This window comes from Myotis yumanensis, unplaced genomic scaffold (assembly GCF_028538775.1).
Source record: "Myotis yumanensis isolate MYYU_CA2020_CCGP unplaced genomic scaffold, mMyoYum1.0.hap1 SCAF_5, whole genome shotgun sequence".
NCBI lineage: Eukaryota > Metazoa > Chordata > Mammalia > Chiroptera > Vespertilionidae > Myotis > Myotis yumanensis.
The window spans coordinates 49,124,768-49,140,387 of NW_027223756.1; the positions used below are offsets into that span (position 1 = coordinate 49,124,768).

Here is a 15,620-nt window from a genome sequence, read left to right on the forward strand (position 1 = left end):
CCTACTCCAGTCACATCCCTTCAAGCCACGTTGACATGGTGTCAGCGTGCTGTGCACGTGGCATAAGCTGAACCCCTCAGAGGGCCCCCAGCACCTGCCTACAGTCCAGGCTCCTTGGCTGGGCAATGAGGTCCTAAGTGATCTGAACCAGCCTGCTCCTCCGCCATCCTGACGGGCAGTATAAGCTAACAATTCCTGGTTACCACGAGTTGTCTTCCCTTGGAATATGCTTCTTAGCTCTGACTGGCTGGAAAACTCTTTCAGTAGAACTTTATGAAAAATAATTAGGTAATTTGAATACCTAACCTTAGAAAAAAAGAAATATGCCAAAATGTGAACTAAGGTCTACACACATAGCTATTTATGACAGCCTATTTATAACAGCAAAAAAGTGTGTGTGTGTGTGGGGGGGGGGGGGCGGCAACTGAAATGTCCAAAAATAATCAAATAAATTATGCTATAATGGGATATTATAAAACAATTAAAAACAATGTTGACAAAGTTTAAAGACATGGAAAATGTTTATCCTAGAAAGGACTTAAGAAGACTTAGGAGATACAGATATCCCAGAAGAGGTCATAAAAGCAAAAGAAGAAAGAAAACCAAGAATGCAGGCATAAAGCAGAGTCAGGGATGAGGCCGCAAAGATAGCTTTTGGCTATGTGTGTGGGCCACAAACTGGGCTTTTAGCTTCCCATGAGCAAGCATAGAAAGAAATCGGGACAGTATCACCGTTCAGTACCCACAATATGAAAACATTCCCTTGCTTGGGAGAAATGTAGTTATCCCATACATGAACTGCTGTGGCGAGTCCCCATGGAGAAGAGTATAAAACACTAAGGCACACATGGCAGGTTTCCCAAGGGTGATTCATACAGAGATCCGGGATGAAGGCAATGGCCACTGCACCAGCCAACTCAACCCCCCTTGTAAGGAGCCAACAGGTAATAATGCATGTTTTTAGTTTTCTGTGAATCTCCCTTGTTGCAGAAGTAGAATGTAAAGAAATGGAAAGACTTAAGTATATTTCAATTAATCTTCCCTCAACTAATTTTTTGGTCATAATTCTGATACACTTAAATGAATTTAAAGTTGTACTTGCTGAAGAGTACTTGGAGTCAATCTAGTCTATAGCCAGATAGTTAAAAATAGACTTATCCGAATGAATAATTAAGGGGCAGGAGTAGGAACAGAGAGCTTAGTGAGAAGACTACTGCAGAAAGACAGGAAAGAATCGAAGGTCATAATGATGTAGCCATGGTACTAGGAACAGTAATAGTTCCAATAATGGTGACAAGAGTAATGTCACATTACACTGCAGCAATAGCAATAATAATAACAGTAGAATATGTACCATTATCATTATTTGTCAGGTTTTGAATTGAATATGTAAAAACCAATCATTTGTTAGATAAATTAGATTTTTGCATCAAAATCTAAATCCCTCCATTGACATTTTCTCCTGTTAACAAAAGCCAAGGCTAAATTAAAAGCACAGCACATACAACACTGGCACCCTCTCCTAGATTCCCAAAGTTTTGTTGGTGCTGTCACATTCTGTTCCTGTTCGGAAGAAGATCAAGGGAAATGGAATCTGCCTTTGACTTCCTTCTCATTCCTGATCATATTTTGGCTATCGATCCTTTCATGATAATTCATAAAGTATTTTAAAAGAGTTTATTAACTTAATTAAAATAGCACTTGTAAAAGCAAGAATCGATTCTGAATAGCATAGGTCTGTTGTTAAAACTCTTCTTGGAGCTGGTAGGTATGTCTGTGCATGACTTTAATCATTACCATGACAACAAATAGGAGGAAAATCATTATTAGTTCCTTACTCATGCAAGGGTCTCCGAAAGAAACAAAGGAAAGAAACAAACAAGAGAATGATTTTGAAAATATGGTGGTACAGGAGCATCCATTCCTGAGTGATACGGAAAGACACCCCACCCAGCAACAACAGAGCAGAGATATACCCAGCGTGTCAGGGGCGAGGCGGCCACAGTAAAGAGTATCAGAGAAGGAAGACAATAAACTGGAACATTTTGGAAACAGTTTTTACTCCAAGGAGATGCAAAGAATTCTGTGTATGAGTCAGCCTGGAAATAATGGGAGAGTCTATGAAGTTCATAGGAACAAAGGCTTAATAATACCCCAGAGGAAATTACCTAGCAAAAAGCAAATGCCAGTGCCTTTGTTGGATAACATCCATTACTGCAAACTGTCTGGCAGAACCCAGCAACAGGCATACAAATATCTTGATTTTAAAGTCAGCATAGAAAAAAATGTATGAGCTCTTCAAAGAGTGAATACATGTGGCGAGTCTAAGATCAAACAGCCATAAGTATAATCTATGTTTGGGAATGCTCAATGCAGTTCACTATTTAAAGGAAGGCCTACAATAAGGAAATAAAAGCAGATGGACAGTAAGGAGCTTGAAGCAAAAAGAATCAAGGAATAAGCTGAGAACCAAATAATGATGTAAAAGGGGAAAGCTTGAGGCCAAACTGAACCAGCCTAGGGCAAGGGCTAGAATACGTAAAATGAAAGTCCTGCCCCCCCCCCCCCCCCACCACCCACACACAAAAAAATGAAAGTTCCTAAAGTTTTATTTTTTGTGTGTGATAAATATTAAAATGCTATTTTTTTCTTGGTTAATATTTCCGAAATATTTTAGAGTAAAAGGAGATCCGGCTTGATATATCATGACAATCTAAATACTGCTAAAGCCATGTAATTTGTCATAATTACAAATTGCAATCAGCCAGGTGTTACACACAGGGACATGGTGAAGTGAACTGTGGTACGTCTATGACTAGGCTATTATGTAGCCTCTAGTAACTGTATGTAGTAACATGGGATATACTTATGCCAGAACTGTAAATGAACAAGGTATTTTACACTGTATGAATTACAGAGCTAAAGTAATGCTGTACCTAGTTTTTAAAACAGATTTTCTTTTTTAATTCTTTATTGTTTAAAGTATTACATGTGTCTCTTCCCGCCCCCCCCCCCCCCTCCCGCCCCTGCTTGACCTCTTCCCGGCCACTCCCAGCCCCCAGCACATGCCCTCACCCCCATAACATATTTTCTTAATTACATTTGTAAAGTTCTTTGGAGTCTCAGGAAAAAGTTGCTATTTAATTTGCTTTAGACATTAAAAAATATATATTTTTACTGATTTCAGAGAGGAAGGGAGAGGGAGAGAGAGAAACATCAAGGATGAGAGAGAATCATTGATCAGCTGCCTCTTGTGTGCCCTACACTGGGGATTGAGCCTGAAACCTGGGCATGTGCCCTGACTGGGAATTGAACCGTGACTTCCTGGTTCATAGGTTGATGCTCAATCACTGAGCACACTGACCGGGCTGCTTTGAATATATTTTTTTTTATTAGGAGTAGCCTGACAAGGTTCTAAACAGTTTCCAAGAAATAAAATAAAGAAAAGCACTTTCCTTACTTATAACTATCAGGATATATAAAACCCTGAGTAAAATCTGCAGAGATGAAAAGATGCTACACTGAGAGGCTCTCTGAGGTTCACATACTGCTACTCTTCGCAGTGTTTCTAGAAGTCACCTAGTAAACGCCACATATAATGTTTAGGGAGCGAATTTATGTTTAGTGCCCTCATATGAAGGACACTACCAAGTCTTTATATGCCCCACTTACGATTTCATCTTAGGGACAGTCAGGCATCTATAAACCCAGGAGAGGAATCCCACTCAAAGGCCTTGGCTGGGGCCACCAGGGTGCCCTTCCTCAGGCCTGGTTTCCTAATGATCAATTGGCCTAAAAGCATTTCAAGTACAATCCATTCATTCCCCTTGAGGGTTTCTGCATTTATTTGAGTATCCTGGGTGTGATTTTTTTCTCTGTAACTTCTTTGTCATTTTGAGATGATTAAACCAATTCCTCCAAAGGCATACTTGATTTCTTTTGTATTTCTAATGAATAGTTTTATAAGATGCATTGTTTTATGATTAAATGGGTTGTGTTGTATCTTCGGGTGTTTTCTATCTTTGTGTGCTTTTCTACTTTATTTACGTGAGTATTTAAGATTCTTTAAAGCCAGTCTTTTCAAGTGAAGACCGTTTCTTCAAGGCAGAATTTAATTTTATTTTTAGGACACTTGAGCAGATGCAGAGAGGTTTTTAATTATAGGAGGACAGCTTTTAAGGCAACTTTAAAATAATTTAATTAAGTTATTTAAATGTGTTTAATTTTAACAACATAAAAGGAATTCAGACACCTTAACAGTAAATATCAATTAGCGAGAGGAATGAGGATTGTGTGAGAATCACCTGGGGAGCTTTTCCAGCTACACTTGCGGGCACTCTCTCCTATAGATTCTAGAAGTTTTGGCAGGGGACTGTCACATTCTGTTCCTGTTAGTAAAACAAAAAAAGCCTCAGCCCCCCCTAAAAACAACAACGCCCCCAAACCAAACAAATAAGAGAAATGGAATCTGCCTTTGGCTTCCTACTTAATCCTGACCATTTCCTGGCTGCTGATCATTCATAAAATATTTGAAAGATTTTACTCATTTAATTAAAGTAGCACTGTAAAATCAAGACTGGACTCTATCACAAATTTTCTATTAAAGAAAACTAGTACTGGGATCCGTGCTATCAAACTATCATGAGGTCCTACTTCCTAGAGGTATACCTCCTTTGGTGCAAAGAGGATCAGGAGAAAAGTTACGCAGAAAGAATGAGCTTTCCGGTTGTTTGATAGTGACACATGGAAACGTTTGGGCAGATGGGCCTCGCAGGCCTGAGCCAGAGGCCAGCAGGCACTCGCCACACTCGCCCCAGTCACACCAGGCATCCTGGTGACTCACCGGCAGGGCAAGATCCGGACCACGTCGCTGGGCTTGTACCCTTCAATACAGACTGCGCAGTTGTCAAAGTCGGGCTCTGTTTCCTGCAACACAGAAAGCACACGTGAGCCTACTTTTGTAGTTTCAACTCTTGTAAAGATACCCAAATAACACGCCAAAGGACCATGCCTCAGGGCCAGGCTTCAATGGTCTCGGGGTCAGTTTTCTTAATCAATAATTTACTATTTACTGGCTTAGTTTCCATTCATTCTAATCTCCACTTTTTGTCTCTGGGTTCCACTGCAAGTGGAACAATTTTTAAATTGCACCATTACTAATATGCTATTTATTATAATTAAAGACACAGCAAAAACTCAAAGATGAGAAATACCATTTATGGAGAAGTATCTGAATAATATTTAATCTTTCCATTCCTCATGAATCTAATGTACACAATGCTAAAATAGTGTTTTTGACTTCCCCCTCTCTTCCCCAAGTATATAAATCTCCTTTAATACCCCATAAAATATTACTTATATAATAGTTCTTATTCTTTTATTATTCTCTGTTTCAGGGGAAAAAGTAATGGAAAAATACTTTCAATTCAGTAGTGATTTTAAATGAATGTTATCATAATAAGCTCAACAGAATTTTTATATAGCTGAAAAACAGCAGCACATAATTAGGGAGACAAATCAATTATTCAGACTAGTGACAACCACCTGGAATACATGTTGAGTCATGAATCTCTTACAAGCTCCCAAGAGCTCCAAATCCATGTCTGCAATCCACTGCTTTAAAATTTCTCCTGGGCGAAGAGAGATCCTCAGAGGCCGCAGGTATGGACTGCACGGCTCTGTTGTCTGTCCTCTAGACATGCATTTGCCTTTGGCTTTATGTCATCCTGCTACAGTGAGGGAGGCTGCTACAATGACTTTGGGGTTCTAGACACCAGATTTCAGAGGCACTAAATATGCTTCCTATATTTACTGTAGTGGAGGACATCCTTCAGCACACAAGATTGTGTTCTTTGCAAAGAATCAAGTCCTAATACAGGAACTATTTTTTTAAATCTTGTGGGACACTGGAACCAGGTAATTAGCTACTGCTTGAAAATGGAATATGATTTCCTTCTTTGCATTGGCTGTTAGAAAGCCCCCACCTAAATTTGGGGCCCGTTTCTGTTAGGCATTTTAGGTAATGCATTTGTCTACTAATTTCATCCTGGCTGCATCTGCTCTTCCTACATTAATTTTAAATTTCTCCTATTTTCTATCCCAACTACTTTGCTGTCCTATTGTATACATTTTATAAAGGTCTTGAAATTATCCTATATAATAAAAGCCTAATATGCAAATCGACTGAACAGCAGAACCACCGGTCGCTATGATGTGCACTGACCACCAGGGGGCAAATGCTCAATGCAGGAGCTGCCCCCAGCCCACAGGCCCCAGGCCAGTCAAGGCCGGTGCAAGTGCCCCCCAGTCCCCCACTAGATTGCCCGGCCAGTAGCTCCACAGATTGGCCCTGATCACTGGCCAGGCCTAGGAACCCTACCCGTGCACGAGTGCACTGGGCCTCTAGTATTTATTTAATAAAGATGGGTAAAATAACAGTTGCCTATGGGAGAACTATTAGCATACATCTCCCCTTTCCCATCCTTCCTTCTCTTCCACCTCGGTGGCCAGTAAAGCCAGGAGCTGGTTTGAATAGCCCCTCACACAAAGAAAAGAGGCTGTTACCTTGTCGCCCTTCTTGATGGTCCTGACCTGGAGCTTGCTGATTGCTTTCTTCGCTGCATCCCCCAGTCGGCGCTGAAACAGCAAATGCTGCTGGTTAGTAATAAAGGCCTGTAATTCTTGACTTTGCTTCTAATAACATTTAATAAACCAGGGCAGCTATATCTGAAATCACGCACGAGTGGCATGAATGTTAATGATGTGTGAAAGAGATGGGGGTGGTGATATCTGAACAAAGTGGCTCTGGTAATTGAGGTCTATTAGAGAGAAGGTCTTCATGCCCCATGTTAAGCAAGTGGCATATGATATGGAAAGATCCTGTCCAGTGACATTAGTGCAGGTTACATTTATACAGATTTCCAAAAAACAAACAAACCACCAAATAAATTGAGGCCCTAGCTGGTTTGGCTTAGTGGATAGAGCATTGGCTTATGGATGGAAGGGTCCCAGAGTTTGATTCCAGTCTAGGGCATGTAACTCGGTTGGAATTTTAAGAATATCCTTTATTTATGTAGACTCACACTAGGTTTATATTTAGCTTGTACTATCCTATTACATCACATTCTTACATGCCAATTTTGCCTCCTTTGTGTATGTTTAAGTGTGAGTATGGGTATAGGGAAATACATAAAAGTATGTTTAGTTTAACAAATAATTATACAGCAAACCCCTATATAACCACCATAACCCACATCAAGAAATACTGTGTTTGACCTGGCTCATAGGTCAACACTCAATCACTGAGCAACACCAGCTGGGCTATACATACAGTGGTTACAGTAAATAAGTATAAAAGGAGATATTCTCCACATTAATTTACTTTCCTTTTTGATATTTCATTTTTAGTTTTTAAAATAATCACTGGCATTTTTAACAGGAGAGTAAACTTTGGCTGTTTCCTAAAGGGACACCCATATACACTTGAGATTTATGCAGAAGTCCAGGAGTAGACAGCAAACTAAATTGGCAGGAAAAATAGGAAGGGTCTATAATGATAAATACCAATGGGGGACATAGTGTAGGAGGAAAAAAGAACTGAGGTAAAACTAAACAGGATGCAACTCTCTTCCCTCCTCTTTTCCTCTAGTTTTTGACTAATTATCCTTTGGTCTCAAATCAAGTCATTTTGTGGGGAGCCCTTCCCAGATGTCTTCCAGGAGAAAAGACCCCTCTGGTCTATACCCTCACAGCACCTTGTCCCTCTGCTTCATAGCCCTGTGACAACATATACTATTTTAAAGATCAACCCCAGTTACTTTTCTCTCATGTAAGCTCCCTGAGGACAGGGCTGTATTTATGTTTGCTTCCCATTAATATGAATAGAGCTTCCTCCGGTAATTGAAAGTAGATCATTCAATACATATTTCAGATCATATATTTCGTCCCAGTTTCAAAAGCTCTGGGTTTTGAAAAAAAATGGTAGTGAAAACACACAAATTTCTGCTCTCTGTAGTTTACTATCTAGTGGAATCTCCCTTAATGTTGATGAGTGAATAAAATCTTAAACCAAGAGACTGTTGGTTTTTTTTTTTGTGTGTGTGTGTGTATATGTGTTTCTTTTTAAGCATGGAAAACAACCTGAGAAATTTACCAGTTAAGGGGAAAATACGTGGACAAACCATGATACATGTGGTTAGGTAAGCAAAGCTATGGACCTGACCTTGGCAAATCCAGCCTGTCGCAACTAAGAGCTGCTTTTTATTGAATAAGACAGGAGCAAGAATTGAAAGACATGGAGAAGGGGCTACTTGCTACAGGGAGTAAATGCAGAAAACCTGTAGAATATTATATTTAGAACAAGAGATCCGGACCTACAGTCAAGTATTGATTGTTTTAAGTTATGAATTCAGATATTTCTGTAATTGTGTTTAATTTGTATTATATAATATCTGCCCCCAATTCCATCACTTAAATTGTTTTTTATTTTTAAAGCAGAGCAATAAGGCAGCAAAAATTATTTTCAAACAATGGTATTGGATTATACTAAGAAAAAAGACCATCTTTTTTTAAGGGGGTGAACCAGAAATAATGTTTCCAAAATTTATTTAAAATCAGTTTTTAAACAAATGAAATATGCCCTTTTAAAATGTGAACATGTAAGGTAAATTCAAAGACTACTTTCTATCTTGTCCATGTATTTTATTTTGCTTTTGGTTATATCTGAATAAAAATGGGGTGTTTTTAAAAAAATCCCCTTCTCTCTTCCAGAAAAATAAAAAGCTGTTTCCATACCCTTTTAAGGGAAAATGAAAGCTGCATTTATAAAAAACAAAAAGAAAATGGTTTGTCTATCCAGGAAATGTAAGCTGATATTAGGGTATCAGGGATTATGGCTAATAGCAGAGTTAATGGTTAGGGGATTAGAAAGAGGAATTCCATTACTGGCATTTGGTGACTGAGGGCTGGGAGGTTAAAGGAGTTCAGTGGAGGATAAAGCCATTTGGGAGATGGGCTTCTCACATGAGCAGGACTAGCAGATGGAGAAATCTACACTAATAAAAGAGAAACATGGTAATTAGCGTACAACCACTACCCTTCCCATTGGCTAATCAGCATATCCTCATGCAAATTAACTGTCAGCCAAGATGGCGGCCGGCAGCCAGGCAGCTGGAAGCGAACATGAGGCTTGCTTGCTTCAGTGAAGGAGGACTCCAACGTTCCCCGCCTGCCTTGCTAGCCTCTGAGCTGGCAGTTTGAAACATTCTAACAAATATAGAAGCTAAACAAAACCCCAGAAACCAGCTTTCAGCCAGCCGGGATCTCAGAGCTGGAGTTATACATTGTTTCGATTATAGAACGCAAACAAACAGATACCTGCTTTCAGCAGCGGAAGCCTCAGAGCTAGAGCCAGAGCAAAAGCTGGCCTAGAATAAAATAAAAAAAAGAGAAAAAAAAGGAGCGGTTGGGAGCTTCAGTCAACAACCGCCAGCCTGAAAGCAGCCCTCAGCTCCTCACCCAGACTGGCCAGGCACCCCAGTGGGGACCCCCACCCTGAAGGGTGTGTGACCAGCTGCAAACAGCCATCATCCTCTCACCCAGACTTGCCAGGCACCCCAGTGGGGACCCCCACCCTGATCCAGGACACCCTTCAGGGCAAACCAGCTGGCCCTCAGGCCTCTATCCTATATAGTAAAAGGGTAATATGCCTCCCAGCACCGGGATCAGCGGAGCCGAGAGGGGGCAGCGCCCAAACCCCCTGATCGCCCTGCGGCTCTGTGTGTGACAGGGTGCGGGGTTCCAACACTCCCCACCCCACAGGCCCTGCTCTGTGTGTGACAGGGTAGAGCCATAACCTCCCCATCGGCCCTGCCCTGTGACAGTGGCGGCGCCCCAACCCCCTGATCGGCCCTGCTCTGTGTGTGACAGGGGGCGGTGCCCTAACTCCCCTATCAGCCCTACTCTGTGCGTGACAGTGGGGAGCTCCCCAACCCCCTGATGGGCCCTGCTCTGTGCGTGACAGGGGGGAGCTCCTCAACCCCCTGATCGGCCTTGCTCTGTGCATGACAGGGGGCAGCGCCCCAACCCCCTGATTGGCCCTGCTCTGTGTGTGACAGGGTACGGAGCCCCAACCCCCCTGATGGGTCCTGCTCTGTGCGTGACAGGGGGCAGCGCCCCAACCCTCTGATTGGCCCTGCTCTGTGCATGACAGGGGGTGGCGCCGCAACCTCCCCATCGACCCTGCCTTGAGTGTGACAGGGGTCGGCGCCCCACTCCCCAATCGGCCCTGCTCTGAGCCCGACCAGGGGCTGCACCTAGGGATTGGGCCTGCCCTCTGCCACCCAGGAGCAGGCCTAAGCCAGAAGGTCGTTATCTCCTGAGGGGTCCCAGACTGCGAGAGGGCACAGGCCGGGCTGAGGGACCCCCCTCCCCCCCAGTGCACAAATTTTTGTGCACCGGGCCTCTAGTTCGAGTATAAAAGAAAATGATAAAGTCCTCTCAACACCAAGTCTAAGAGGTCTTCCTCCCTGGAAGTCCTGAGAAATCAGATGACTCACAAAGGAAGGAAGACATGTTTTCCTCATCATTCTGGAAAAATGGTGTGAGGGTATTCCTTTCCCTTGGAGTGCCTCATTTCAGATGGTAATTCACATACACCTCCTTTCAGGAGGAAAAGGGTAACGTTTTGTGAGCGGCTGACAAAGGATAAGAAAGTCCGACGTGCTGGGAGCAGAGATGTTCTAGATACCTTGGGGGAATACAGAAAAGTCCGCTTCTGAGATATAGATAATAGTTATGAAACTGTGGAGTGCTAGAGTTTTCAATAGGAGTCTAGATTAACCAAAAAAGGGGAAAGCACCATAAAGTTTTGTAATGTAGTCAAATTTTGTAAGTATGCACACGTTTGTATTTCTCTTTAATTGACACAAAAATGACCCAGGAATATTGACTTCTAAATAAAAACACTGACTCACTTGCAACAATTTTCTAACCAGTATTACTGGACTTCCAAAATGCAAACTAAAGAGATAATGAGTGAAAACCTAAACATTCTGAATGAAATGGTCCAACTAAAGCAGTTGTAGCTTTTGCAGTTGGTCTCTTCCATCTTTGGGTTCTTAACTGCACCAAGACTAAACGAGAGAAAAACCACAGGCCCTGCTCAAGCTGAGCCTGGTGTGGAGCCTGAATAGAGAATCTGGGGGTTGGAACCAGAAGCCTGTCACAGAACGCATCCTTTCCTTTGTGGTTGGTTCTCAGAAATGCAGACTAACAGGCTGCTAATGGGAGACTTAGCGACCAAAATTATCCAATCAGATGAGATGGAACATAAACTCGATTTTGATGCTGTATCGGTGTCCTTATGTTCCTAGTTTGTTTTTAATCATGTTCACTGCACTTCTGTACATTTAGGGGCCACCTCATACATTTAGGGATCACCTCAAGTTTCTAGAGGCCTTTTATTTCAGGGGGTGATTCCTCTCCCTTGTTTAGGGGCTCCTACAGATTTCCTCTAACGCAACTAGATCCAAATCATGCTTTTCACTGAAGATGACCAGGAGTTGGGCCATCTTAATAATTAGATTTATCTGTCAAGTGAATCTAAATGAGTATAAGAAAGCATTTACCAAGGTTATTGGTTCCTTGACAATAGTGAAGACAAATGGCTTCATGGAAAATAGAAAAGAACCATTTATTAAAAGAAGAAAGTCCTATATAAATGCCAACAAGGATGGTAAACAATGACAGATTCCAGTTCAACCCAAGACACATAAGCTAGTGACCGTAGGAGATGGAGAAAATGAAGACACTTTCCTCTTGTCCCCTTCTGTGTTATAAATAGATGTGAGGTGAACATGATTAAAAACAAACTAGGAACATAAGGACACCGATACAGCATCAAAATCGAGTTTATGTTCCATCTCATCTGATTGGATAATTTTGTATCATATTTGCCCCTTTTTACTGACAGCTGTATTTGATCATCATGATTCTCATCACCACCACCAAGTGGAAAAACAACGAAGTGTTCTTACGTCCTAGGTGAAGAGAGGACACTGTAAACATAAACAGAGTTGGTCCCAGTCATCTGGAACCTCATGTGGCCACGGGTGACTCAGACACTTCCCTCACTCCCTCTAATACATAACAATGAATTTTCCAGGCCTGGCTGATGCAACAGAAATCACTGCACAGCCAGTTCAGCTGATTTCTATGATGTAGGTCACCACTCCGTAAGTGTAGTAAAGTGGGTAAGAGAATCAGCCTGGTGACCTCACAGAGTGATGACTTAAAGCTGTGCACACATGGCATGAGGTAGAAACGTCAGGGTTATCTTTTGTGGGAGGTGGTGTAGAAGAGAAGGCAATGGCTTGCATGTTAGAAGATCCAGCTTTCAGTCCTATTTCTGTCACTAACTGTGAGACTTTGGCCAAGTCACTTCAACATTTTGGACCCCAGTTCCCCTCGTTAGTAAAACTAGGTATGTGGAGTCATGTCATTTCCAGTTTTACCAGGTCAGGATTTTCTCCCACACAGAACAGGACTGGGAGGCAAAGATCCTTGGGACCTGAATGATCTAAACATGGCAAATCAATGGCTAATTATCTTATTGAATAGATCACAGATATAACATACATTTTGCCTTTCCATCCTCCCAAGGGCTCTGCACTTTCTGCAGGGACACATCAGGGACAGAGTTGGTTGTCACTTTTTAGGAGACAGAAGCATCTCTGACCCCTGGGACACTTGCATACTCCTTTACCTTCCCCCTCTCTTCCCCTGTGGCGTTCAAGTTTGTTTTAAATACCATTGCTTCTCCTGTTCCAGCATAACTTTAGGACCAAATGTGCAAATGAAATCAAGGGGCCATGGGCCATGTACACACAAATGCTAGGAAAAGTATTCACACAGAGGAGTACCTCTTTCAAGAAAGCTTGGTTGAATGTCATTACCAGGCCTCACATAAAACAACACAAACCAGGTCTGGTTTCCTTGGATTAGCCTCAAAGGCAACACTGTTTATGAAAAACAAAAAAGAGCCTTACATCATTTATCTGATCTGCCCATGTTTGAAATTGCCGCCGTCTACTGAGAGTCCTGTGGTTTTCAGGACACAGACCTCGTCTTTGTGTCGGAGATGTGATATCCTAGGAGACAGAGGGACAATGTCCCCGAGCATCACCAGCAGGCAGGCTCACCTGCCACAGCCATGGCAGGAATGCTGCTCTCTGCATCTGCAGGGTGAACAGCTGCCAAAGTGGCACATCTGGAGGGTGAGGGACACAAGGCTCCTTCACTTCCTGGAGGGGAAGGGAGGCTGCCCATAGTGGACATTGGCATTCAGGTCAAGAATCTGTCATGTCCCTGGCCTACCAGGTAGCTGCGTTGATTAGAGCATCATCTGGATACGCCAAGGTTGCCAGTTCGATCCCTGGTTAGGATACACACAAGAATCAACCAACAAGTGCATGAATGGGTGGAACAACAAATCGATGTTTCTCTCTCCCTCTCCCTCTCTCTCTTCTTCCTCTCTCTCAAAATCAATCAATAAAACAAAATTAAAAAGAATCTGTCATGACCCTGGCTCTCCATCTCAGAGTTTAAGAATGGAGGTGATTAGTTGAGTGGAAGAACCCTCAGCCTCCTCTGTGGAGCCCCCGGAGTCAGGGGGTCTTAGACTAGATACTAGAAAGGACTTAACAACCAATCTTGACTTCTAAGGCCAAAAAGGAACAAATTCAATCAGTAGGATGTGCTTAGTGTCACTTGTACATTTTTTTTAAAAAGAGAAAACATGTCCATCAATAGGAGCTGGTTTAATAAATACAGCATACACAGAAAATGAAATGTAATCCAGGCATTAGAAATGAGAAGGCAGCTTGGATTGAGTGTTGATATAAATTAATCTCTAAGATACAGTGAGAAATAAGGGTACAGAATTAAGTGTACTATTATATGTTCACACACACACATGAATGTACATGCATTTTCAAGCACATGAAATATCTCTAGAAGAGAAGAAATTCCAGGCAGAGGACCTGGGTAACTAAGAGGTACACATGGGAAGACAATTACTTTGCATTTACACCATTTTATACCTTTTGCAATTTATACCATGTATATATATATTATCTGTTCAAAAATTAATTGCTTTTTAAAATAGCTTTTATTTACCTCCTTTTCTTCTATTCACAGGGAGGAAATTTGGGCTCTTCCTAAACCATGTTGCCACTATTACCATAATCTCAGCTCACGTTCCCTTTCTCCTTTTATTATGTGCCTAAATAAAGATGAGCACTAGGTATATAGGACAAAGCCCCTCCATTTTATAGAAAAATACTAATAAAACATCAAAATATGTGTGTTTGGCAAAGATCTGAAAAACTATGCAGCAAATATTAAGTGCTTATCTTGAGTGTCGGAGATGGGATATCCTAGGGTAATTTTGGTCTTGTCTTAGTAGTTTGTGTGATTTTCTAAGTTTATACAATAACATGTCTTATTTTTATGGTGATTTTAAGTTTTGGAAAAACTTTTTGCTACTCACCTGGTTCCTGTCCCTGGCATTTGCATATCGAAACCTCTGGATATAATAAAAGACCAGCCATGCGAGGGAAATGATCATCAGGACGATGAAGGAGATGGAGACAAACACAACCGACGTGCGGCTCACGTATTTCTGCAAGTTCCGGGTACCGATGGTGATGTACATCGTCACGGTGATGTTTCTTTCCAGCAGGCTGACGATCTCCTTCCCTTTGGGCTCAGGAATCATTATCGCCACAATGTCTTCTACGCCTGTTGTGAGAGGGACGAGGGAAAGGGGATGAGAGAGAGCAGGAAAGTAAATGTGAAATGTCTGGATAAAGTAACATACACCCACATAATGACATTATTTTTGATGATTCTTTGCCAGATCTAATATCCAGGTGCAATTCTAAGATTGAACAGCCAGAAACTGAAGCAAGTTTTCTCTTTCTTCGGCTACTTTGAGATGCTGCTGTCTTGACTATGAGAAAAGAACCTAAAATGAACTCATAATTTTGGTAGCAGCGAGGTCATGATCAACCTACCCTTCAACTGTCCAAGGCATTGCTGACCCTGCTAAATAAGGGTGGCCGCTTTCCAACCAGTCCAAGTTTACAGCCCTAAGTTGCATTTCACAACCCTCCTGCCCACTGAAGAGAGGAAAAGGCACTCTGACCCCATGGCACAAAGGTCAAATGCAGTTTTTTGCCATCTGTCTGCGACCTTTTTCTCTTTCCATCACTCAGGCACTCTGAATACTTGATCACAGATCTGTACTTATCATTTTCAAGTCAATTTTCTCCTGCAGTGAGTACCCAAAGCAACCCCGAATAGTTTCCTAACAAGCTCTAACATGATCTGTTAACATAAAATAAATGGTCTCAGAAATATTTTCTGCTTATTTTACCTAGTAAACAGCATGCGCATCTCCATACCAAACCAGGCAAGATGGAGGCTGAATAGATAACTCCAGGATTATTTCATCTCCACTCCCAAATACTCCCCCACAACCACAACACCCCTATTACTGGGTAGTTTGATGCAAGAGAGGCAACTTCTTTGGATCAGAGTTATCTGGGTCATTGTCCCTA

General features: G+C 41.9%; 1 protein-coding gene across 1 annotated transcript in view; it reads right to left on the reverse strand.

Annotated features, from left to right (window-relative positions):
• RNF150 (ring finger protein 150) overlaps window positions 1–15,620 on the reverse strand; it is a 161,122-nt gene that overhangs the window by 58,108 nt on the left and 87,394 nt on the right. Inside the window, exons 2-4 of the mRNA XM_070415219.1 lie at window positions 14,549–14,799; window positions 6,565–6,636; window positions 4,844–4,926 (exon numbers count right to left, since the gene is read on the reverse strand). Of these exons, the coding sequence (XP_070271320.1) occupies window positions 4,844–4,926; window positions 6,565–6,636; window positions 14,549–14,799 (406 nt within the window). The remainder of the gene's footprint in view (window positions 1–4,843; window positions 4,927–6,564; window positions 6,637–14,548; window positions 14,800–15,620) is intronic.